The 26217-nt window shown below is 44.5% G+C and overlaps 1 protein-coding gene across 1 annotated transcript; it reads left to right on the top strand.

Annotated features, from left to right (window-relative positions):
• The first annotated feature begins 1458 nt into the window (after window positions 1-1458).
• TNFSF8 (tumor necrosis factor (ligand) superfamily, member 8) lies at window positions 1459-26217 on the top strand. The gene is made up of 4 exons (XM_012641154.1): window positions 1459-2019; window positions 11753-11795; window positions 24113-24184; window positions 25654-26217. Exons 1-4 carry the CDS (start codon window positions 1825-1827, stop codon window positions 26046-26048), a joined length of 705 nt encoding a protein of 234 aa, XP_012496608.1. The 5' UTR covers window positions 1459-1824; the 3' UTR covers window positions 26049-26217.

Below are 26217 nucleotides of genomic sequence, written 5' to 3'. Positions count from 1 at the left end.
CCCAAGAAACAATACATCTTTCAATGCCTTTTCTGTCTCCAGAATCTATGCTTTTATGATTCCCAGGGAAGGGATATGCAGATCAACTCCTGAAGTCTGACCTAACTCAAGCAATCTCAGATGTTGGGATCTATGCACGGATATAGATGGTAATAATCCAAGCTTGGCTTTGGACATTTCCTTAGGGGGTTTGGGTTCTCCGCTGGCTCTCAGTGATGCACTGCAGCCAAAACAGTGAGCAGAAAGGGAAGGGGGTGCTATGAAGAATGGGACTTCCAGGGTGATGCTACATGGAGCCTTCAAAGAGCCACATCTGGAGGCAGCAGCTATGCCATGATTAACATTTTAAATGGTGTTTTGAGGCAGAGATCATTAGGAACCACAGATGTGACCCAGCTCTGTCCCCCAGAGAATCTATCCGTGTTAGCTGTCTAAATTCCAGACTTAGAATTTAGGGCGACCCCTCGGAATGTTTCACAGGAATTGTCCAACACCACCTGCCAAATCTATTTCCATCTATGAAGTCCTCTTCTGTCATCTCATTAGATCCTCCCCGTGACTGTAACACAGGTGGGGACCAGGGAAAGGACTTGTACAAGGACCAAAGGCTAAGGAGGGGAAGGGCTGAGACCAGACCTCAGGTTTTCAGCCTTCGAGTGCAGTGAAGATTGACTGACTTAGGATAAGCTTCAAGACAGGCAGGTTTGGATATGCACCCACGTTCTTTCCGTGATCAATGTTTGCAATTTTGGTTGAGACAGTTTTCATCCTCTCAGAGCTTCAATTTTCCCACATGCAAAAAAGAAATATTACCTGCCTCCGAGGATGGAGATGAAAGTGGGGAGACGCCACATGTAAGCTCCTAGCGCTGTGTCTGAGACAGTAGGGGTTCAATTCCATTAGTCACATGCACACACAACACACACTCCGCACACATACGCCACACAGAACACACAAGCCACACCACACACACGCACCACCTGGTACACCACACGGAACACACCCGTCCCACATTCCGCGCCGCACTGCCTCCCTCCCCCCAGCCTCACCACCAATTCCTTCCTCTTTTTGAGTTTTATGGCTGGCCCAGGTTCGTTTGCAAATTAACAGATCCGGAAACCTTCTGTGGGAGTTCTCGTGCAAATGATCCATGCTTCCAGATTCCTGCTCTCTCACAGTATCTGCCCCCCAAATTTCATACTGCCATGACCTTGTCCCCCCTTTGGATAAATCTTCCCATTGTGGGCTCTTCCTTTCCAAATACCCGGCGGCATTTCCCGTTTTCAGCGGGAGGCAATATTATCAAACTGAACCCTTTGAAGTTATTCTGCTGCAGTGTGAGGGATCCGGACCCCTGAGGCCCAGCAAAGACACAGCCTCTGAGGTCTTCTGAGCCCAGGCCTCGTGGAAAGAATGTGCAGCTTCTCGAGCATGAAGGCATTTGTGGCCAAGCCTAAAGGAAGCAGAAGCTGCTTTGTACGCGCACACACACACACACACACACACACACACACACACACACAGTAGAGGAACCGTCATTTTCCTACGTGCCCTCTGACATCAGCCACCTTCTCTGTAGTGACAGTTTCTCTGCACTCAAATTAATCCCTGGCAATGAAAAATGAACCTCTCCCCCACCCGTGCTGCCGCCTGTTGCCTCACGCCCCCAGAGCGGAGTTTCTCCACGAGGCCGTCGGTGAAGGTTTTTTTCCAAGTCACATGATCCAGGATGCAGGGGGAGAATCCTTCTTGGAACCGAGATGAGCCCAGAACCGAATCAGATGAGGAGAGATAAGGTGTGATGTGGGGAAGACTATATAAAGAATGGACCCTGGGCCGCGGCAAGCACTCAGCCAAGGGGCCCCTCCTCGGGACGCAGCCATGCACGTGCCGGCGGGCTCCGTGGCCAGCCACCTGGGGACCACGAACCGCCGCTACTTCTATTTCACCACAGCCATGCTGGCTCTGTGTCTCGTCTTCACTGTGGCCACCATTATGGTGCTGATAGTTCAGAGGATGGTAAGTGGACTCCTCTTCCTCCCTTTTCCTTTCTGATTTACATTCTGTTTTCCCCAGACATCAAGCCCTGGGAGCAAACTGATAAGTTAGTTGAGAAGTTAGTCGAGAGCAAAAAATTAAAAGTAAATAAAATTGTGTGTATATATATGTACACACGTGGTGGAGAAAGGAAGAGAGAAAACAGGAATTTAACTCTCTGAAATGATTTGGCTTGTTGAGAGAAACATTGTTGGGCCAGCATCTCAAAACCTTCCAGATCTGCCTGAATCAAAAGCGTGGAGAGGAGCTAGTGGCCTTGAGAAATTAAGATTTAAATCTTGCTAAGCCAGAGACCTATATCAAGGAAGGAAGCAATGAAAAAACCTGATAACACGTTTGCACAACTTATCATGTCTTCAAGGCCTTCAGACTAGATTCTGAGGTTCTATAGTCTCAGTCAAAGTGCTCCTGAGGTTTCTGAGATCTCAGTCACCGCCAAGAGTTCTGTTTTATTTTGTTTCTTTAAAAGAAAAGGTCTAGAAGGAAAGAAGGCAAGAGAGAAGCCCAAGGCTCCTTAAGAGCTTTGGCCATTTCAGTGTTAAAGCCCACAAGACAAACTGAAAGCTTTGAAGAACTTAGGGTACCACAAGAAACAGAGCACAGAAGCAGAAAATAGAAATGTTTTTAACACCTGTTCCCTCCGAGACACCTCAGAATACTAAGCAATTGTGGGGTACACACTGTACGGGGTGAAACTGTCTCAGGAGATTTATTTTGTTTGAAGTAAATGGTGAGATTTGTTTCTGAAAACAGAAGAAAAGATGAAGGAGGAAGCTTCTCCATATTTTAGGAAATTGGTGTTTACAGAGAATCCACCAGTATGTATTATGTAGAAAATACTATAGTAATAGCCTATATTGCTCATGAAATTTTTTGAGGCAGTGAAGTTTTTGGTAATTTTGGTAATTTAAGAAATGTACCCCCCCTCCCTAACACACCCTACCAAAGTGAGAACATTTCTACTTTTTACTCCACAGCTCCCATTTCTGGAGGTATTAGAATCCTGCAGAATTTGTTCTGGTTTGCTTGCAGTTGTCTTAGGCCCAATACTCCATAGCTTGTCAATTGCTAAAAAGAACTAGGCTCTGAAAGGCCTATTTCTCAAGTGTCTTCAAGCTTTGACATTTAAATGCAGCATTGAAGCTCACATTTCCATAACAGTGAGAAAAGGGAATTACAGACATTTGATTTAGATAGTGGAATTTGTAAAATTCATAATTTAACAAGCTCATTTACACCTACTAATAATATTACTCTTGAAAACATTCTAGGGTACCTTTTCTTCTATAGAGGCTCTACAGTTTCTGTAATTCTAATTTGTAGTCAACCAGGGATGTGTCATTTTATAGCAATGGCCAAAGAAAAGAAATCGAAGTAGCCTTTAAGAAGTGCTTTAGTTAAAGGATGTAGCTAGAACTGCTAAGAAAGAGAGAGAAAGATCTAGATGGTGAGAGGAGGGGTGATGATGGTGGTATTCAGAGAGAGTTCCAGAATAGTCCTCAACCAAATCCAACTTTTAGTGGAATTGATTTGAAGGAAAAGAGTGAATCTTTCTGCTTTGTTTTTGTAAATGTGGAAAATGAGGAAGAGAGAGAGGGAACAGGGCTTGAACTAAGTCACCCTGAGAAAGTGGTACAGCCTAGACTGATTGATTACAGTCAATTTGTAAAGCTGAGAACAGCTTTTCCTTTTCCCAACACAGACAACCACAGAAGCACAAAGAAACTTTGTTCCCACTCTTCTCTTGGGAGCTTTACCTTCTTACGCATCCATTTCCTTGATTTACCCATTATGCTCGGATATGAAAAGATTCCCTTCACAGTCTGAATGTCTGGTTTGGTGTGCTGTGATTTCTTAGCCTGAAAAATATCACTTACTTGCTTAAAACTAAGGCCTGTAATATTAATGGCAGTTGTGATACATTAAGTGTCAAATGCTTTGCACATATCATTTCCAATAAATTGCTCAGACATTTGCTGTTATAAGACCTAAGAAGAAAATGTTATCCCCTTGAACTTGAGTTATCAGGAAAGGCTTCCTAGAGGAAGAGAGAATGTAGACTGATTTTAAAACAGGAAGAACTAAGACAAGTGAAGAGATTCAACGGGGCTCTGGGAAAGAAACCAGTGGGAGAAAGCCAAGGAGCTTAGACTCACACGCCCATTATTAAAAGTGGAATGAGTTGGTGGCTATATTGCACTCTTTGTGTGTGATGGGAGCAGGAAGGAGAACAATAAGAATAGTTTTACTGGCATGAGCAGTCACACAGTTCTAGATCAAAAGACACATGTATAGAAAAAATTGAAAACACCAAGGTCATAATATATAAAAAGTGATGGAAGGGCTACCATGACAAAAAGGGTTACCACGAGATCATAAGTTAAGGAGAGAGGGCGTTTCCCCAGGCAGGCTTAAGGAAAACTTCCCTGGAGATTGGAATTTCAGGTTGGCTTGAAAAACATGAACAATTTCAAACAGGCAGGGAAGGAAGAGCAGGGGAGAGGCACTCCTGGCCGATGGGAGAGCGTGAACAGAAAGATGGAGAGGAGAAGATACAGGGCATGCAGGAAAATCAATAAAGATTGCCTTGAGGTTTGACTTGAAGATCAAATAACTCCAAGGTCAGACTCCTTGGGAGAGACAAAAAAGGAACTTAGGCTTCAATCTCTAATATTTATTGAATATTTACTGGGTAGGGAACATTGTTCTAAGCACCGGATATATAGCCTTGAACAAAACCGGCAAAATCCCTGCCCTTGTGTTCTTATGGATCTTACTTTGTAGTGACATCTTTAAAGTCTCTGTGGGTGGTTGTGTTTGGTTTTATTTACATTTAAACCAGCGTATCTATCATAAAATATTATATTTACGTGGTTTAAGAAAAGTAAATCATGTACTTTACTTGGTTTACAAATCAGAAGAAAGAAAAGAAAGTAAAATCCTTTGACATCCTCTCCATCCAACCACCAATCCCTCTTTGCTGAGATAACCACCATTAACAGATTCTCATGTGTCCTTCCAAAAATCTGTGCATGTGCAAATGCATAGTACACACATGGCATTACAATAAACCCATAAATTTGCATCTTGCTTTATTCACTTGAATAAGTGTGCACTGTATATCTTAGAGACCCTTCCATCTCAATACACAGAATTCCATTTCATTCTTTTGAAGAGTCGCATACTATTCTATTGTAGAAATGCTTCATAATTTAATTTACCCATGCCTAGTGAGAGACACTAATATTTTTCTCTAGAATTTTTTGTCTTCTGTGAATGTATCTGTGCGATAAATTTTTAGTGGTGGAAATAGAATGCTCATTTTCACTTCAATAAATGTTGTCAATCAGCCTCCAAAGAGATGGCACCAGTATACTTTTGACAAAGTAAACGTCCTACCAACAAAGAGACACCTCTTTACATCAATGTGGAAAGAAAAAAATGATTTATTTCCTTTTGTGTTGAGGAGGCACAAGAGTATATGCCTATAGGTAGCCTGTAAGAGACTACAAAGTCAGGATGAAATTGCACGTAATTTATATAGCAAAGCAAAAGAAAAAAACAACAAAATTGCTCTTATCTTCTCCAGAGACAAAGGAATACATAATGAGATAGACTCTTAGGTTAACACCAGAGGTAGGTGTTTACATTTCAGGGGGTGGTCTGAGGTCCTCAAACTCAGAGGCATCAGTGTTTTGTAAACTAAGAGACTGGACTTGTCTAGCCCCAGGAGAGAATATAAATAGTTGCATGCCAAAAAGTTAAATCAAGGGCTAAGGGTTATGAGGTTTCCAAGTAGACCATTTCTAGAAAGAAAGAGAAAGCAAGTTCCTCTTTTCCCTTTATAAGCAAATTCTTTTATAAAACAAAATGTATCCCTGTAGTACCACTCTATACACCAACAGGGGAGCTGAGCGCCTCTTTAACAGTGGTGATTGTTGGTGGTGGTGGAGCTTTTTTTTGGTTTGTTTTTAAGTTCAGATTCAATATAAGAGTGGGTGGAAATGCCCTGTGACACTTCCCTCTATCTGACATTCATTCCATTTATCAATCCAAAAAATCCACTGAAAGTATTCCCAGGAGCAAGCCCTGTGCTGGCAGTGAGGGTAAGAAAGTCTTCTGGAAACTCTGCTAAATGGAGGACATGAAGTCCAGCCCAAATACCAAGTGCTTGATTCCCGGGCAGAATGGCACAAAATGCCACATACTGAGGAGAGGTAAACTCTGCTTAGGATAAGGAGGGGCTCGCAGAAGAGCTAGAACCAAAGCCAGGTCTCCAAGAATTAGAAGAATCGTGTTCTATGCCCAAACCTTTGTTTGGAATATTTTCAAACCTACAGAATGGCGAACAGCCATATAACCTTTCACCTAGATTGGCGCGTCAGCAATTTGCTGTATTTGTGCTCTCTCTCTATGTAAATGCGGGAAAGTGAGTTGTAGACAGCATAACTTCTCACCCACATGTACTTCAGTATCCATCTCTTACTATGCCACTATCATAGCCAAGAGAGTTCATGTTAATTCAGTAATATGATCTAATAATAATATATGGTCCATGTTTTAATTTCTCCACCTGTCCAAAAATGTCTTCTATAGCCGTTGTGTTTTGTTTGGTGTGATTCAATGTAGGATCCTTACGTCTGTTTTAATCTAGAATGTTGCTATTTAAAGGGTGGTCCTGGGCCCTTGTTAGAAATGCAGAATCTTAAGCCCCTTCCCAGACCTACTTAATCAAAATCTGCATTTTAACAAGCTCCAACTCCCGCCCAATTCATATGCATATTAAATTTTGAAAAGCACTGATCTGACAATCTCCCTGCCCTTTGTTGTTTGTTTTGCATTACTGACTGTTTTGAAGGGTCCAGGCCAATTCTGTTTAGAGTTGTTCATGTTCTGGATTTGTCTTAGCGTTTACTCATGATTATATTCAGAGGAAACATTTTTGGTAAGAAGAGTACATAGGTAATGCCATGTAGTTCTTATTGTAGCACAGATAGAGGCAGATTGAACCATTTTTGGTAATTATACATTCAATCACTTGATTAAGGTGGTGACCACTCGCTATTTCGTTTGTGAAACATTTTTTCTTTCTTATTAGTAAGTAATATAGGAGGTAATACTTTGAAGACCTAAATATCCTTCACTCAGTGGTTTTGGCATTTCTTGATGATCCTTTGAAGGCAATGAGGCAAGAAGGGTGATTGCCTAATTCTAACATTCCTTCTTCATTTATTAGCTGACATCCTTCTGTAGAGAAAAGCTTGCCATTGGAAGGATGGTGGCAGGTGGAGGCAGGGCAGGATGCTCTAGGTGAGAAAAGAGTGAGCAGAAGCACAGCTCAGAGAAGGCAAGCCCAGGTATGAGGAGAGGAGTAATAGGACCAGAAGGCAAGTCAGTCCGGACTGTACAGAGGGGCAGGAAGTAGGAGTAGGTGGCAAAAGGCATTGACAGAAGAGGCTAAGAGGACAGACACCACTCCTATCTTGAAACCAGGAAGATTTACTAAACCTACATCTGAGCCCAAATCCACACTCTGCCTCCTGTAGCCTTCTCTCAAGACCTCATGTGTTCTGATTGACTATTGATTAATGTCTTTAAGCCCTTGCTACTCAAGGTGTAGTCCATGGCCCAGCAACATTGGCATCACCTGGAAGCTCATTAGAAATGCAAAACTTAAGGACCTATCCCAGACCTATTGAATCAGAATCTGCATTTTAGTAATAACCTCAGGTGATGCTAAATCCTTTCAAGTGGGAGAAGCACTGCTTTAAGCCACTCTGGTCCAATTCCTACTTTTGTAGAGCATGCCAAACCAGGTACTCCCAATAAAAAATAGTCTTTCCCCTGGGGACTTTCCATGACTTTTATTCACTTTTCCACTGAGTTTCAGGAGAATTTGCTGCTCAGCTAGATCCTTCCCTGATCTAGACAAGCAATATAGCAGGGCATTGAAGACATTGCCTTCAAAGTCAACTCACCTGAGCGTGAATCCATTCTACGCTATTCACTGCCAGTGGGACCTTCTATAATCATTATCACATTATGTAATCACTTCTCTAAATTTTAGTCAAACCCCAACTCTTGGAGCCAAGGTAAAGGCCAAATAAAATCACACATGTCAAGCATTTAGCCTCAGGAGTAACCCTCATTAAGTGTTTGACCATGTTAGCTTTAAAATAAGGGGAATTCCTAGCAAAGGTCTCCATGGAATATGAGCCAGAGCCCACCTTACAAGGACCATGAGAGGCCAGCAAGGAAAGAAACGTGCAATTCCCCCTGGCATCCTCTAAACATTAGTTGCTTTTGATCACTTTCAGCCAGAGAGGGCATTTTGTGTCGACAGCAAATTTGGGAGCTGATGCACCTGCACAGTATTGTTCTGTGAAAAGAAATGGGCCCTTCAAGGTACTGAGGCAAATTAAGCACATCATTAAGAGCAAGGCAGTGCCCCAAATAGGGACCATTTTCAAGTACCAGTGAACACTTTATATTCAATATCGTATTATGTCTGCAACAACTCAGTGGAAAGCTGTATTATTAGCCCTCTAATCACAGTGATTAAAGGAGGGGAGAAAACAGTCCTAGGCAGGGAAGATGATTGGGATGGAGGCCATTTCACCTGGGGACAAACAGGTTAAACATGACAGCTCCTCCTTCCATACATGGAAATAGCTTTATTATTGTTGGGGATACTGTCAGATATCCACAGAGGCTGCAGGGGGGGAAAGAAAGAGGAAGTATGCTTAAGGAAGTATAAATGGTTGGTAACCACAGAGAGGAAGTTTCCTGAACTACTCAATGGAGCTGAGAATGACAACTTAGGAGGGTCCATCTGTTTGTGTCTGTGTCCAGACTAGGCACTACCTTACCCAGAGCCAAGTCACTGAGCAAGATGGTTCACACTTCCCCAGCCAAGATTTGGGGGAGAATTCTAGGACCGGAGAGACACCTTGCCACAAAGGAGTTGATGGGCAACACTGAACATAGTACTTGGGGCATAAACAGTCTTCAGCAAATTTTAACAGTCCTCATGTCTTTAAACCCTGCTTCTCTATTTCCAAATGCAAGGACTGCTTAAGGGAGGAGGGAGGAGGGAGGAGGGAGGAATGAGCTTTTCTATCCTTGGTTTCTGAAGACAGCATCTCTACTCATGCAGTGAAAAGCACACAGGAGAATTTCAGTCCAGGATCTGCCACTGACTCACAAGGGCCTCGGTTTCCTCCTCTACAGAATGAGCTTGATGGACTGAAAGATGTCTACGTGTCCCCTCTAACGTTGATCCTCTAATCTTGACTACTGTGGGTAGCTAAGGGAATCTATAGAGACCTCATCGCAAGAGCTCTTCAAACTGGGAATAGTCACTCTTCTGTCTTGGATGCCCTAGGCCCTGGATGAAGCTTTAAGCAACAGGATTCTTTTCTGTATTGAGATGCTTTGCTTTCGACATGCCCTGTCTGAAGTTAGGAAACCAAAAAAGCACTCAAACGACAGAGGAGAGGCTTCCCTGACCCCCATGAAAATTAAGTCCTCCTCCCTGAGACGACCTCTTACATCCTTGTTACTCAAAGTGTGTTCTGTGGTCCAGGAGCGTTGGCATCACCTGGGAGCTTGTCAGAAACACAGAGTGTCAAGCGCTACCCAAACCTGCTGAATCAGCACTGGCAGTTTAACAAGCTCCCCAGGTAATTCGTAGGCACATTAAAGTTTGAGAAGCACCACCTAAGACACTCTAATGATTCTTTTCCTTCATAGCTCTTACCGCAACTTGCAATTTAATTACATATTTATTTGTATTTTTGTTAAATCACTGCCTTAATGACTAAACCATAAAATCCATGGGATGTCGTCCAATAAGTCACATAGTTTCTACCACAGACCAGGTGCTCACCGAAGGTGTGCTGGACAAATGATTCCCCGGTACTTCCCCAACTGCTCGTGGCCTCTGGCAGGACGGCTCCAGCGGTTTCACTATTCTAGCATTCTCTCTCTGTCCTTGGATAAGTTCCTGGGCAGCTGATGAATTTGACAATCTTAGTACTGCATTTAAAACGTGATATTTTTTCTTTGTGCATTTGTACATCACACTACTCGACAGTCATGCTTGGCAGTAAATTAGTTGTTTATTAAATTTCGAAATGCTGTTTGTTGTCCCACGGAGGCAACACACAGGGGAATTTTGTGATGTCAGATTTTCCTACGAACTGCGTGCGTAACTGAGAGACCACAAATGTACAGCATTGTTAATTAGGTTATAAGCTTTCAGCTACGGCAATACAATTATAGACTTTCACAGCAGAGAGGGAAGGACCCTCCAGGTCAAGTTCGCCTCCCTCGCCCTGAGAAGCTGAGGCCCAAATGTTTAAGCTGACTTCCCCCATCTCCAGATCAGTGCGCTGCCAGGGCTTTGCCTTCAGGGGACCTCCTTGACTCAGTACCACCCGCTGGGGTTAGAGGAGAAGAGATCCTTTTGTTAGAAAACAGGCTGTCAGTGGAAGGCAAAGGACAGAGCTCCTAGGGATGTGTTAGAAATAGGGGAACTCCAGATGGTCCTAGGTGTTCGTACAGAACGCTAAGAAAATAAGATGTGGGCAGCTGCTAATTTCTTGCTTTGGCAGAGCTTGCGAAGGTGTTTTTTTCCCATGTAAATGGTCACATCTCTCTAGATCTTTATTAACATTTCAATTCAATGCACTGTAGCAGATTCCAACCTGGGCAGTTCAAAAGATGAATAAGATACTTCATGCCTGGCAAGACACCTCGGGGGTGTCTCCATGGCTGAGGTGAGAGACAGGGGAAGAGGGATAAAGGTGGAAAAGTTAGTTTCTGAGGAATTTATTAGGGGAGAACTATGCGCCTCTGCTTTTCCTAACTCCTTGCTCAGAGCACCTGAATTAGACCTTCCATTAATCACCTCCGATCTCCAAACCCGGGACTCTCTCCTTCAGAAGACAATCTGTTTCTATCAGCCTTTTATTTATTTGTGTAAATAGTGATGTACATATCGTTTATTATAGAATACATAATATATAATGTACATGTATAAATATGTAATATGTATTTTATATTTATTTGTTACATATTTGCATATTATTAATATATTTAAATATAAACTTGTAATAGATCCATGAGGGCAGGGACCCAATTTAATTATTTATGGTATCCTCACTATGCTTGGCATATAAACAATTCGGAATTTCCAACCGCAGGAGAGATAAACACATACCTTCCCAGGTATGTTTACAACATACTTTCACAGTTGAATCAAACACGGAAAAAAGAAACCACATGTACTTCAACACTGTACTTGATTATTCTTATGTTGACCAAAGGAAAAACAGTAACACCTATAGAGGGGGAAAAAGCACCAGACCAGCCTGGGAGTTGCGAGTCCCAGCTGTGGTCCCTGAGCTGCCGTGAACTCACTGTGCAGCCCTGGGAGGTCCTCTTATCTCACCCAACCCCATGTCTCTAGTCTGTGAAATGGGGATGGATGTCCTTGTCGTCATTTCTGGTAGGCCAGTTGTCAAGCAAATGGAAACTAAGTCAGTGAATTCATTTTTAAAATTTAAGAATCAGGTGAAGAGTGAGTTCTAAACTGCACAGTCCTTTAAGGACAACCAAAATGGAAAAAGGAAAGGCGAGTTGTTTCAACCGAACGTCACCTCATGCTGCTTTTTTCTTTCTTCTCTTCCAGGACTCTATTCCCAACCCACCTGACAACGTCCCCCTTAAAGGAGGTAAGATCTCGGAATTAGGAGTGAATGTGTGGTGGGCCATCCAGATGACACCATGAGGTGTGGGCCCTGCCTGTCAACCAGAAATGCCATGACCCAGTCACGTGCGTGGGGTGCAGGTGAGGGCTATTCGGGGCTGAGCTGATGTATCTGGGATCATCTCAGTAGCCCCTGACCAATACTCTCATCCCCACCAGTCTCCCACCAGCCCTGGACACTCCCACCAACGAAAATTCTACCTCTGGAGTAGGCTATCTCATGGACAGGAACACAAGGGAGCATTGTGTTAAGAGCTTGAAACCCTAAATCAGGCAAACGGGGGTATGAATCTTGGCTCTACTTCCCTCCTGGGAGCCTCAGTTCCTCATCTATTAATTGGGAATAATAAAATCTACTTCATCAAGGTATTGGAGAAGCCAGTCAGACCTCATCTATAAATTGCTTAGCATGGCAACCAGCACATAGCAACTGGCGATCGCCAAATGCATAATGAAGTCAGGGACTGGTGGACACAGACTCCCTCCTCACTCCATCCATTTCCAATCGCTGAAGTCACTAATTAAGACACTGTCTCTACTAGCCCCAGAGAGACAATACACAGAGCTCAGTTAACACTGAAGATGAGAAACTTTGAGCTCATTTGATTAATGTTTTCCTTGCTCAAAGGAGGAAAAGTAAGACCCAGAAAGGGAAAGTGAGGTGTCTTGTCCCCGGCTGTACAGAGCCACACCTAGTACCCGGATGTCCTCCTCTCTAGTGCAGTGTCCTTTCCACCCAAGAACATTAACCCTGTGACCTTTAGAACCTAGATAGCAAGCCCAATTGGATAAGTGGACCGCTAAGAGAAAGAAGTAAGGAAGTGGGTCCGCGCAGGCACCAGGGTAGGGACACCCCGGCCAGGCCTTCCCTGCGGTCTGTCACCCAGACACTTAGAAAGGAGGAGCAAAAGGCCCCAACAGACAAGATTCTGGATCTTTCAAGGAAGACTCATAATGACAACTTTGTCAACCGTATCTCAATCTTGGCTGGAATTACTTAGCATCTGGCCTCAATTCCCATAGCGCCTGTGTAGACAGTCACGTTAATGTAAACAAGAACATGGTTTAATGCAGAAGTAGGCAAACTTTTCCTCTAAAGGGCCAGACAGTAAATATTTTAGGCTTGGTGGGCTGTGAAGCCTCTGTTGCAGCTGTCAGCTCTACTGTTGTAGCGCTGAAGCCGCCAGGCAACATGCAGATGAGTAGACGCGGCTGCGTTTCCATAAAACTTTGTGTATAGAATGAGCTGGATTGGGCTCACAAACGGGAGTTTGCTGACCTCTGTAGTCAGCGGGCTTTGGAGTCAGATGTTTGAGTTAAGCATGTAACACACGTTCACCTGTAACACGTGTTGCAAAAAACAAAGCACCTGAGTAATACAATTTTCCCCTCCCTGCTAGCACCATTCCTTCACCATCTGTGCCCAGATTTTCCAAGAAAGACTGGAACTTCTTATTTTTGACAGGGAGAGGCAATATTTAACATGAACATGATCTCAGTGACAGTGGGACCTCAGGCATTGTGGAGCTCAGTTTCCTCAGATAGAGCACTTCAATCCTAGGTTGCCAAGCACAAGGGTTCTCCCTAGTGGTTCTGGTTCCATAATAAAGTTTTCATCAGTCCAAAGTGGAACAGGAAAAAAGACAAAGTAGCCCCGTTTTCACGTGGCCAGTTATATTGAATGGAAGTGGCACTCTGCCTCGGAGATTGCTCTTCCCACCTTTGGGGACATGAAAATGTCCTTTCTTTTACAACATGGAGTTGACATAGATAGGAGTTAAGTTGGTTTGCTTTCTGCCAGAGTTATTTTGTTTTGTTTTAATGATCACAATGGGCAAAATAAAAATGTCTGCTCCATGTTGGTTCCTGAATTTTCATTTTGGGGGAAATTTTTTTTGGTTTATAAAGTCCCAAAATTTTGGAAACTTATCACTTAGATCACTTATCAGATCCCTTCTTATATGAGCCGTGACTGAGAATATCAGGAGGCAAACTAATCCAAAACTAACTTCATTTGACAATTCAATGTTTCCACAACCAGATTTTTTTTTAATATGCTAATAATAATTCCTACTAGGGCTGTGAACTTCTGTTACAGACCTTCCCACACCTCCTTTGTTGCCCTTAGCCTCAAGCCTGTGAGCAAGCAATGGCAAGGTGGGGGTTAGTATTTCCAGCTCACGGATGAGGAGCTGAGGCCCAAGGAATCAGGGTGACCTACCTAAGGTCACACGAGGAGTTTGTGGCCTGGTGAGAGTGGAGGACTGCTCCCTGTCCCCCTGCATGCTGAACTTCGGTCATGAGATGCTAGTGACCGGCTGTAGGTGGTCTCTAACTTTCTTCTGCTTTTCATGCAAGTTTTCAATTCTCTTAACTTAGCAAACTAGAGACAGTGCAGTAGGTGAGGTGGAAAAATGTTCCTGGGCTCCAGAACTGACCTGTACACCAGCAGGCTGTTTCTCTGGGCAAGTCTTTTCTCCTCTCTGGGCCTCGTTTTTAACCTAACAGCAATGTACTAAATGAACTGGAAGAGTCTTCCCAGCTTTTACACTTTATGAGACTATAATTGTCTTGTCCAATGTGCAAAGGTAGAAGAAAAAGCCTAACAACAATCTTGAGGAAATCTGAAGCCACAGCCTCCTTCCTCAATAAGCCCATCTTTTTAAAAATTATTTTTTGTAGAGATGAGGTCTCACTATGTTGCCCAGGCTGGTCTCGAGCTCCTGGCCCCAAGTGATCCTCCTGCCTCAACCTCCCAAGTAGCTAGGACTACAGGTGCACATCGCCACACCCAGCTATTTTTTCTTATTTTTGCAGAGACAGGGTCTCGCTGTGTTGCCCACGCTGATCTCAAACTCCTGGCCTCAAGTGATACTCCTGCCTTGGCCTCCCAAAATGCTAGGATTATAGGCATGAGCCAACAAGCCCCCCTTAAACAGGCACAGAAGCAGCAAATTGGCCCTTTTGAAAAAAGCTATTGGAAGACATTTCAGGCAGAGGAGAACCATCTTCCAGAAACTCCTGGGAGGAAGCTCCAAGGGCGGCATGTGGTTTGTCACTAGGGAGAGCATGAGTGGGAGCCGGGCACCTTTCAGGGAGCCCTCTGCTACCTACTGCAGGAAATCTTTCACCATCAGCAGGAAACCAGCATAGGCCCAGAGCCTGGGATATTGCGCCACGTGCACACGCTAAAGTAGCAACACAGGATACACAGGGAAGCCACAGAAAACCAAGCCTTGCACGGTAATGAAAGGATTTCTGAGCCCTGACACAAGCCTCCCATCTCTATCCATACTGGCCCCAGCCAGCTGGCACCTCATATCCACTCCACTGTGCTCAGGATTCAGTGGACCATTCCAGGGCTTCAGTCGGGGCAGTGAGCCAGGAAGAGTGCAGGGAGGAGAACCTTTCTTCACACCCTTCTCCTCTCCAAGACTTAGTTTTCTCATCCAGAAGGTGGCGTTAATAATGATTCTGCATGAAGCCACCAAGAGGACGAAATGGGACAGCAAATGCAACCCTTATCTGAAGCATGGCAAAGCCTATAGCCTTTGGGCATAGGGTCTACTGTGTTCTTTCATATCCAAATGTAGTGGTCCCATCTCATCCTTCACATGGCATGGAACCAAGAAGGGTGGGGTAGCGAGAGCAGGGCTCCTGCTTCTCCTCCTCACTTCTTGTTACAGTTTTCTGTTTCCACCAAATTTTGAATCACATGTGTTCCGGCCATGTGGCTTATTTTCCCAAATAACAGAATACAGCCACCTTTGCCTTGATTTCCACCAAGTTCCAACAGCAGCCCACATGTGTGTATAGCAACGTCTATGGAAGGATTTAGGATATGTAGAGAAGCTGGGATGGTAGTGTGTTACATCACAGAGCAGCCCAGCAGGTGGTGTAGGATTGAGTATTAGATCCCTCTGTTCCTGTAAGGCTATGGTCCCCAACCTCTGGGCTGAGGACCGGTACCGGAGGTGAGTGGTTAGCAAGCAAGCAAAGCTTCATCCATATTTACAGCCACTCCCCATCACTCACATCACTGCCTGAACTCCACCTCCCCCAACCCCAGTCAACCCCACCCCCACCCCCCATCATGGAAAATTTGTCTTCCATGAAACCATTCCCTGGTGCCAAAATTTGGGGACCACTGCTGTAAAGTCTCCATTCTTCCGGCCACTGGGAATTTCTCAAGGGATAGTCCTCCTCCCTAGAGTTCAGCCCTCTGCCACCTGCACCAAGCCACTCTCCTTCTTACCTGTTTTTATGTCTTTCTTCTCCCCATTTCCACTCCCCTCCCCACCTCCCCTCACAAACTCTGCAGAAATTCAAATTGTACTGACTTTATTCTGTGGAATGATTTTGGTCCTTTGGTCTCATCCCCAGACCTTCCCAATGTGCTCTGGGCCTTTTTATAAACAAAACACTCCAGCATATGACAGGCCTTACCTGCACTAGAAGAATCCTGCAGACAGCAGTGAAGACAGCGTTCTTGCATTTCCTCGCTGCATCTGTCAGAGGCCCTGGCAGAGAGAGAATAACAAACATTGATGGGCATCCACTGTGTGCCAAGAATTGGCGACGTTCATAGTGATTTGCTGGTGCAGTCCTCGCAACACCCCCCAAGGACCATGGTTAGCCCGTTTTATAAGTAAGGAGACTGGAGCACAGACAGCTTTACCAACTTGCCTAAGATTCCTCTAACTACCTGCCAGTTAGAACAGATCTGTCTTTCCTGCTAATGTCACATGGCCTGTAGGATCCAGAGGTTCCTGGAAGCCCTAAGGAAGTTGAGACAGTAGACAGACCACATGCAGGTCCTGACAACCCCTTCAGTGCATTCCGCACCCTTGCCTGAATTCAGTCTTCTGCTGAAGACTGGGTACCGAAGGCGGAGCAGCACACTGGGATTTGGAATAGCAACATTCCAGTCCTGGGACTTGAAGTGACTCGCCTTCCCTCTCGGAGACTTGAGTTTGCTATTTCTAAAATGTCAGAAATGAGGGGGATGAGTCAGATGGCCTAACCTTGGGATGGATTTTGCTTTTGGTATAAAGTTTCATGCATCGAGCAAGTATCTTAGGATTCTTTGGCCATTTTGCCATTCTAGCATTTATAATTTTTGCAAAGCTTGGCAGTCTACCCTCCTCTGCCCTCCCCTGCTAAAAAGAAAATGTGGTATTAAAGACCAAGTGAGGTTAGCTCTCTAATTTCACCTGGTGAACCCATCCCAAAGAAACAATAAGAGCTTCCCACTGAAGACAATGAAACTAGATCAAAGACGGTGGGGTCCTCGGCCATGCCCACCTGTCCTGCATGTCCTATGGCCAGGGTCCAGATGGCAGCAGCCCCACCAGGGCACCTTTACCACACTGGAAGCAGAAGGGTCAATCCCTCTTCCTGATGGCCCTTCCCCTCCTAGAAAGACTGAAACTAGCAAGCAGAGACATTACTTCTATCAGAGGGATTGATCTGGATCTAGAATAGCCACTTTGCCAATTTCGTTTTGTCTTTTTTTTTTTTTTCATAGCAAGGAAGAATGCTCCTACTCAGGGTGCAAATTGCTTTTCAGATAGTCAGAGGTCTCCAAGAGCCTACTTGCTTCTCCATTTACTTTAAACAAACTCACTCAAAACACGCTCTTATACTCACTGTCTTTTTCCTAAGGCAGACCTAATAGGAATCAGAAATCTCTCTGCAAGACATAAACTAGAAAGTGGGCCAGTCAGAATAGAGTGAAATAGCCTCCTGGCGAGGCCATCAGAGTTCTAAAGTCATCTACCCCTACTGCCCACACCCCTGCCACCAAGAGAAGAGAAAAGAGAAGACATACAGGGGAGGGGAAGGGAGAGAAAGGGAAAAGGAAAAAGAGTCAGATCACTGAGATACATGTGAAAATCTATACTTGGATTTAGCACATACGAATCACAAGTCTCTGAATCCCGAGGGAATCTCAGGGTCCGCACCATTAAAATATTTTGGCAAAGGAAGGAAGGAAGGAAAGAGGGAGGGAGGCAGGAAGAGTAGGCCTATTTGCCTATTCCTCGAAATAGTTTCATTATATATTTCATACGAGCTGTCTGGACACAACATGTGTTGGCTTAAATTCCTGTAATCCAAGCAGCACAAGCCCTGGACCAGGGTGTGGGCATCAACATTATTGGGTATATTTGGGTGGTAGACACCAGCCTCATTGTTATGCATTACCTCACTTAATCTTCCCAACAAGTCTTCCAGGTAGATTCATTATTATCTCACTTTTGGTAAGAAGAAATGACAATTCAAAGAGGCTGAGGGGCTTGTGCAAAGCCACACAGCTAGTAAGTAGCAGAGGCAGAGGTTGGATTTAAACCCAAGTCTGTCTGATCACGAGCCTAACTTTCTAAAATTGTTGCCATACTTTTGCATCTCCAATAGCTAGGGGGTGTTTTTAAAAGTTATTTAAAATGTCAGCAGATTTTACCATTCGATGCCAGACTCACCTTTCCTTTTAAATTATAGATTTTAAAGGTGCTTCTTACAAACCTCCAATAATGTCAATTCAACCTGCATTTAGTATAAATGAATTCCAAGGAAATACCCATAGAGACAGAGAGGTTGATTGGCTGTTGCAGATATATTGCAACAGGTCAGGATTGAAAAGACCTCAAATCCCGAGGAAACTTCATGGGATTTAAATAATTTAAATGAATTCCAACTTGATCTCAATTTGTATTTACTGATCATTTTCTATGTGCTTAACACTAAGCATGCCAGGATAGGTTTTCCCCAAATGTAAGTCCAGGATCACCTTGTTGTCCTTTGTTTAACAAATGATTCATCCTGCAATTCATTTCTGCATCACCAGCTGGCCTGGTGGCATCAAAGAAATGATCAACTTGAAGCCAGTTGAAACGACCCTTACTCAGGTTAAGGATTCAACTTGGTTCCAAGTTCTACTGAGAAGGGAGAGACTCTCCTCTAAATGTCCCTGTCAGGGCTCCCCTGGATATTTTCCCAGGGGCATGAAGGGAAGATGCCAGGCCATGGCAGATGCACAGTCATTGGGGTAATCCCTCTCCTTCTTAGAAGGATTAAAATGTTTTCAACAGATGAAAAGAGCATTCTACACACTTTCCTGGAAACATCAGATGGCCTCAAACACTTAGGTACATAATTGAAAAACTCCAATCCATCAGATAATGTCATGAGCTTCATTTTAATGAGCATTTCATCTGCCAATTCACTGTGCTAAGTGGCATTGCTAAACTGTGCCACTATAACAACAAAAAACAAGCTTAAGGGAGAGAGAAACTACCATTTGCTGGATGTCTCCTCTAGCCACGTGCTGGTCACTGGACATCCACGATCTCATCACATCTTCACAACATCTGTACCTTTGGGTTGATGGTTACAACTCTCACTCTGCAGATGTGGTCAGTGAGGCTTAGTAAGGGGAATTGGCAGGTCCAAAGCTAAAAGCCTTGACCAAACCCAGGTGCTCTTTTTGAGAGGCCTCGTGTCTGCCTTGTTCTTATATCGTAAGTGCTGTAGAACTGGAAGGATACCTGGCACTCGAACTACACACCATCTGGCAGGAACGATTGGCGTGGTTTGTTTTGCCGCGGTGGAGCCGCCTTGAGCATTGTCGCATCTTTATGAAAGGCCATTTGCCCCTGACTTGTGACTTGGCAGAACTCAGCACAAGGGCCTGAAGTCATCTTCTGGCTTCCTCCCACAAGACAGATCCCGGAGGCTCATTAGTGCTTGTTTTCACAGCACCTCCAGCTATCTCTGTCTGCGGTGGCTGCAAACCCACTTCTTCCTGCATTTAACCCTCCCTGCTCCATGGGAAGACTAAAAGACAGGACAGGGCCTTTGATTGGGAGTCAGGAGCCCTTCACTCTGAACCCAGCTCTGCTGCTTATCTCCTGTGGGATGTGGGACCAGAGTCCTAGTCTCTCTGGGTTCTGTTTTCCCACTGACAACCAGGATCTCTGTTAACGTAGCATCTAATGGCCCTTTCAGTCCAGCTTTCTGAAATCTCAAGGTGAGGGCTACTCTTAAGGTTGCTATCATCCTGACCTTGTAGAACATAGTCCTTTCAACCACCCTGGGCAATCTCTCTTTCTCCCTCTCTCTCTCCTCTGCACAACTGGCCAGAAGGGCTTCACTGGCACATCTTACTTTTTAGCCTTCCAAACCAAGCCAAAGACAGGTCTATGATCTTTCAAGAAGAGGCTAAAGCTTGGGAAGACAATTTACAAACCTCATGCATATGAAAGCTTCAATCTTCAGAGGAATTCACGGAGTGCTTGAGTTGCCTAAAAGGTAGAATGCCCCACAGAAGCAGTATGGAGCCCTGGGCTCCCTCTGGCCCTGCCTCTGCCACTAACTCAAGGGGTGACCCAGGAGCAGCCTGCCTTAGGGGTAATACTGGGGAGCACGTGAATTACGTGTTTACCAAGATTGAACCAGGTGATCTCCCAGGTAACTTCCATTTCTAAAAACCATGCAAATTCTTACAGACCAGACTATTCATAACTTAGATCGTCCCTGGAGCTAAAATATTCTGCTCTACCACTGCACGTGTCTGAAAATCTGAATGTGTAAAGACACAGTCTCCTATCTCAGGTAAGGCAACGTGCCCACAAAGACAGACAGTTGGAGCTGGGACTTACTCCCCCCAGCTCCCCGAGCAGGTCAGGCAGTGAACAGCTGAGTTTGAACAGCCTGCTAGAATAAGCTAGAAGGGTCCTTCTAGATCATGACATCCACACTGCTCTTCATCTAGATAGGGATACTAGAGCCCAGAGAGGGGAAATCGCTGGATTCTAACTCCCAGCCATCAACTCTGCCACGACTTGCAGACAGTTCTCATTTCCCCCACGCTGGTGTTCTGTTCTTCAAGCTAAACCCCTCCAGACATCACAATCAACTGAAAAAACATGTTTCACTCCTTATGCTCCCAGCCTTCAAAATTCCAGGGACATTGCAGGATTTCTGCTGCATGTGGTACTATCTATTTATAAGTCATTTTCTGTCTTCACAGCAAAATGAAAATTATATCATAGACTCACAGGGTGATGGGGAGACCCAAGCCACATGGCTTGATGACCCATGAAATGTTCATTTAGCTCTTGACAAGAGCCTCATGACCTCCAAAGCAGTCTACTCATGTTTGAGCAGCACAGACTGGTCAGATATTTGAGCCGCCAGCTCTGTGACTTACAGTGAGACTTGGGTGTCCTCACTGTAGGTCTTTCTATTGCTGCACCTGAGAAATGGGGATGACAGCAGTGTTAGCTGTTAGCGGAGGGCTTCATCTCCTTCCACTGCCACGTGGAGCCTTATTGCCTGGCCCCACAGAGCAGGCTGCACTGTCTTCCTGCTGACAGCCTTGACAAAAGTTAAAGGACAGAGATTGTGCCCTCCTCTGGGGTCTTCTCCAAGTTCAACAGCCCATCCCCTAATAGCTCCTGCAGTGTTGTGCTCCCAGCCCCTCTCCGAACTGGCTCTGGCAACGTCCTTCTGAAAAGGTGCTACCCATGTTTTCTCTTTAGCACAAAACCGTCTTAAAGATTCTTCAAGAAAAACTAAAATGCTATGCCATTTGACTTCAGGAAATGCAAATGATTCAAAATAAGTTGTTGTTTTTTTTCCATCCTCGGGTTTCTCAGAATTACAGCTGAGGTCACCCCACTAAACATGTGAAGACCAAAGGGGAAAAACAACAAAAGAAACTGCATGTGTGAGAGGCAAGCCTGGGCTTGCACTTCTACAGCCACCTGTTTACAGAAGCGCACCTTCTGTAGGTGCAGCAGCAAGAGGCCTGGCGTGAGGGGCTCCCGGCCACCAGGCTCTGCGCGTGATCCACTGGACTCAGCCCAGGGCATAAGTCTTATCTTCCCATCTAATCTAACCTGATCTGCCATGAGAGAAAGAGCCCTGTGTTATTCCAGCCCCGACGCAAAAGACAAGCCAGCCATCCCCATTCACCTCGCCCGTGCCCTGGTATTGCACTGGTATCCGCAGAGGGAAATGGGAGAGCGGGACCAGATGATTCAATTCAACAAACATGTACAGAGCATCTTCCGGGCTGGGCAGTGGGGGTGTATAAACAGTCATATCTGCCCTGTGGGTTCATAGTTTAATAGGGAAGGCAAATAAACAAAGGGAAGGGTCAAAGGTGTCCTGGAGGAGATGACTGCCAGCCTGTGGATCCCAGGTAGAGGGAACAGCAGGTGCTGAGGTGGAATGACAAATCACCATGGTGCACGGGGGCACCGCAGCCCCAAACTGCAGTAGCGTGATCAGCAATACCCACTGACGAGCTGTGTGGATGCAATCCAGTCACTTCATCTTTTAAAGCTTCAGTCTCCTTAAGTACAAGACAGAAATAATTATAGTACCTCTCTCAGGGAGGGGTTGTGAGAATTAAGTAAAATAATGCATGTAACATGCTTAGAGTACCTAGAAAATAACCATCGCTTGACATGTACTAGTTACTAATATTATTTTCACTGCTACTATGATTATTACTATTGGGACATAGAGGGAAAGGGTGGGGAGGGAAGGGTAGGGATGAGACCAGAGAGTTCAGTAGGTCGTCAGAATGCAGGCGACCTGGAATGCCATGCTGAGCAGCTTGGACCTGGTCCTGCAGGCAAAGGAAGTCAGACAGAGCTTCCAAGCAAAGAGAGTCAGCCAGACCTGTCTCCCTGACTTGATGTTCTACAGCCCATAAAAAGAGGTTGGGCCAGGGGGACTCCCTAATGATAGTCACAGTCCACTGGGGTCAAAAGCATCCCTCGGTGTTGTGGTTCTGACTCTGCACACCCTAAGAGTGTGGGCCATGGGATGCAGCAGTCAGGACCACAGCACCATGTGGAGGATGAGTGAGGATGTGCTCAACAGAATGGCAGCTGGCCCACCAGCCCTCGCCACCAGGGGGAGCTTTGGACCAGAAGCTCTTTGTGGATGAGAGCAGATGAGGATGAAAACTGCCCCCCTGCTTCTGCTGGGGGTACCTCTCGCAGTGAGCGTGTTCAGACAGCAGAGGGAACTCTTCACTTAACTTTCAACCACTCCAAGGCTCCTCCTTGGAGCTGTGACGATGGCCAGGAGGACTTTCTCAGGCCTGGGCAGAGAGGGCAATGGGAAGATTGTGAGCCCAGCAGATCTTACTTGAAGATGCAGTTAGCAAATACATCCCAGTGTGGGCGCTCCACTGAAGGGGCCTAAGGCTACCTGGTCTCTGATGGTGGACTGAATGGTCATCTCTGGTGACATCATTGAAAAAACGTCCATGTCAGGTCAGAGATCTCCCAGTTTTATAGGGAGGGAAACCAAGACTCAAAGAAGAGAAGGTATTTGGTCCAAATAAGTTGAATTCATGAGTCATTGCAGGAAATGTATACCTTGGTTCTTTACATACAGAATGGTTACTGTAATGAGAAAAAGCTAAGCCACCATCACCGGTGAATATATGAAAAATACTTCTATTTCTTGGATACCGTAAAGACATAAATGTTGTGTTTGCTGCTGCCAAGGAAGCTTCAGATAGCAGGCCTCCTGCTCAGATATCTTTAATCTTATGTCCTCTTAAAATTGAGCACAAAGATATTTTTATCTCGTTGTCTAGCAAAATGGCCTAGAGGAGCAAACCTGGCCTCTAAAATCAGACAGACAGGCAATCCCAGCATTTCCACAAACGTGCTTGACCTTGAGTGATGGTATTGGCCATCACTAGGCATTAGGGTTAACCATAAAGGGTTAGTCTGAGAACTAGATTAGCTGATAGAGGTAAAAATACACAGACTAGTATCTGGTGCACAGCATGTAGGATAGCAATGATTGCTATCAGTTTTATCATGCTGACTACCACGGCCTGCCTGAGTGACATGGGACAATGTATTTAAGGTGTCTTGTCCCCTCTTGTCCCCAAGTTCTTTCTCATCTGTAAAAGGGACTTAATAATACCACTCTCATACTGCAAAGATTAAGAGAGGTGCCAGGAATGGCACCTGGCACACATTATAGGAACTCAGGTCATATTTGTTTTCTTCCCTGACTGCCACAGTCTTCTATAAAAGCCTAAGTGGAAGCAATCAATACAAAATAAATTTTAAAAAAATTAAAACCCTAATATACCTGATGGCAAAATGAGAAATAAAGAGCTTTTCCTTTTATTCTCAAAATAGAAGCAAAATAGTAATTGTCTCTATCAAAGGTCGTGGAAAGATCTGGTGTCTCCAGTTTGCAGAACAGCAAAAGACATTTAACATGTAATCTCCTTACATTTAGGAAATTGCTCAGAGGACCTCTTGTGTATCCTGAAAAGGGCTCCATTCAAGATGTCATGGGCCTACCTCCAAGGTCAGTAACTGAATCTGGGAAACCTAAACATATAAGGGCTACTTCTTGTGACCTTTCAGCAACTTCTACGCCAGTGGTCACAGTCAGAGGCCCGTGGCCAAAGGTGACCTGCAGATGTATTCTGTTTAGCCTAAAAGGACACTTTTTATAATTTGCATTTGTACGCCTTAGAGGGGAGAGAGGAGAGTGGTAATCTTCAAAGCCACAAGGCCCCTCTTTCCTCAGCCCCATTCACCCCTTTAGTCTCCTACCTGGCCTCTGAGGGCATTTGTGTTCCCACCACTGCCACCATTACCACCTCTTCCCATTCAGCTATCTACCAGTTTCAGCCAAAAGCTTAGTCCTTTTCCTAATGCAAGGGAGGCAGGATCTTGATCTCTGCTTCTATGAAGTTATTCACAAGGGAACCACAAAATTGCCTTGTCCCCAGATTGACAGCTTAATGAACATGTTGGCAGAGGGTCTATTTGCATATTGCAGTGTGCTTCAGGTAAGAGGTCCCTTATAAATGAAACAATAAGAGGCACTTACACTGCAAAAGAATGAGATAGAGATGGCCAGGATTCTCTGAATAGCCATTCTGCTCATTTTAAAAATTCAATTTTGCAGTTAAATTAGTTTTTACTCTTCAATTGAATCGCAACAAGGCTTAAAGGGAAAGCATGGAAGCGATTAAAACTAGCATGCCGGCTTCCCAGCTCTGGAGATAGCCTTCCCAGGCAGTGCTGATCTTCACTTGTGGACCCAGAAACTTGGCTCTGACATGAACCTGTAGGCTTAGAGGGTCTGCTAATTCTCTGCTTTTCTATAAACCCCAGATGGCAAGAGTTCCTTAATATGCACTTGAGGATCCTACACGATTATGTTTGGCTGCCCTTTTAAAGAAAAAAGACATTCAAAAATTCAGAGAATGAAAAGAGGTTACATCTTAATGTGAAAGTTAATGAAGGTTCTTCTGGATATCTTGATACCTAAATTGGCTATTAATTGAACAATATTATTGAATGTCCTATCTCTGACACTTTCTGCAATGCCTACCAAAGAGTGGTCCCCACCAAATGCTCATTGATGATAAATGAAGATGATAGTCCAGACCTTGTTGAGAATATAGTCCAGGAGTTTCTAGTCTAAAAAGGGAAAGATAATTATAATAAGAACATATGAATATAATATGATAATAATTAAGTGGAAAACCATTCTAGAGGAGGTAAAAGTATATTACCATGTGTGTTCTGACCCTCCAGCTTTGAGCATTAGAGAAAAGGAAGAGGGGAAGCTTTCTACCTATGCCTTGAGTAGTAAGTAGACCCTAGAAGGAGTAACACAGACGATATTCAGATGGTTAGAACAGCAGGCACCATTATAGAAAACATAGGTCTTGAATAGGCAACTTGGAATAAAGACTTAACATTTTCCAATCTGTACCTTCAATTTGCTCAATAATTCTGTTTGTACACTTCTCTTCCCAGTGTCAAAGCATCTAAACCAAACCAAGTTGTCTTGGAACAAAGATGGCATTATCCACGGAGTCAGATATCAGGATGGGGATCTGGTGATCCAGTTCCCGGGTTGGTACTTCATCATCTGCCAACTGCAGTTTCTCGTGCAATGCCCAAATCATTCCGTTGACCTGAAATTGGAGCTTCTCATCAACAACGAGGCCAAAAAACAGGCCGTGGTGACAGTGTGCGAGTCCGAAGTGCAAACCAAAAACATATACCAGAATCTCTCTCAATTTCTGCTGAATTACCTGCAGGTCAACACCACCATATCAGTCAAGGTGGATAAATTCCAGTATGTGGACACAGACACCTTTCCCCTTGAGAACGTGTTGTCCATCTTCTTATATAGTAGTTCAGACTGAACAGTTTCTCTTGGGCTTCAGGAAGAAAACAACTCTCTATAATACAGTATTTCGTCCATCCAAACACTTGGGCAAAAAGAAAACTTTACACCAAGACTGAAACCACAAAGGATATTAAATAGTATACATCTCCTTCTGTCTCTTGGAAAGATATAACTCCAGGGTTAAA

Source organism: Propithecus coquereli, unplaced genomic scaffold (assembly GCF_000956105.1).
Source record: "Propithecus coquereli isolate 6110/MARCELLA unplaced genomic scaffold, Pcoq_1.0 Scaffold163, whole genome shotgun sequence".
In the NCBI taxonomy this organism is placed as follows: Eukaryota; Metazoa; Chordata; class Mammalia; order Primates; family Indriidae; genus Propithecus; species Propithecus coquereli.
Note: the sequence above shows the minus strand (reverse complement) of the source record. Positions and strands in the feature narration are given on the sequence as shown.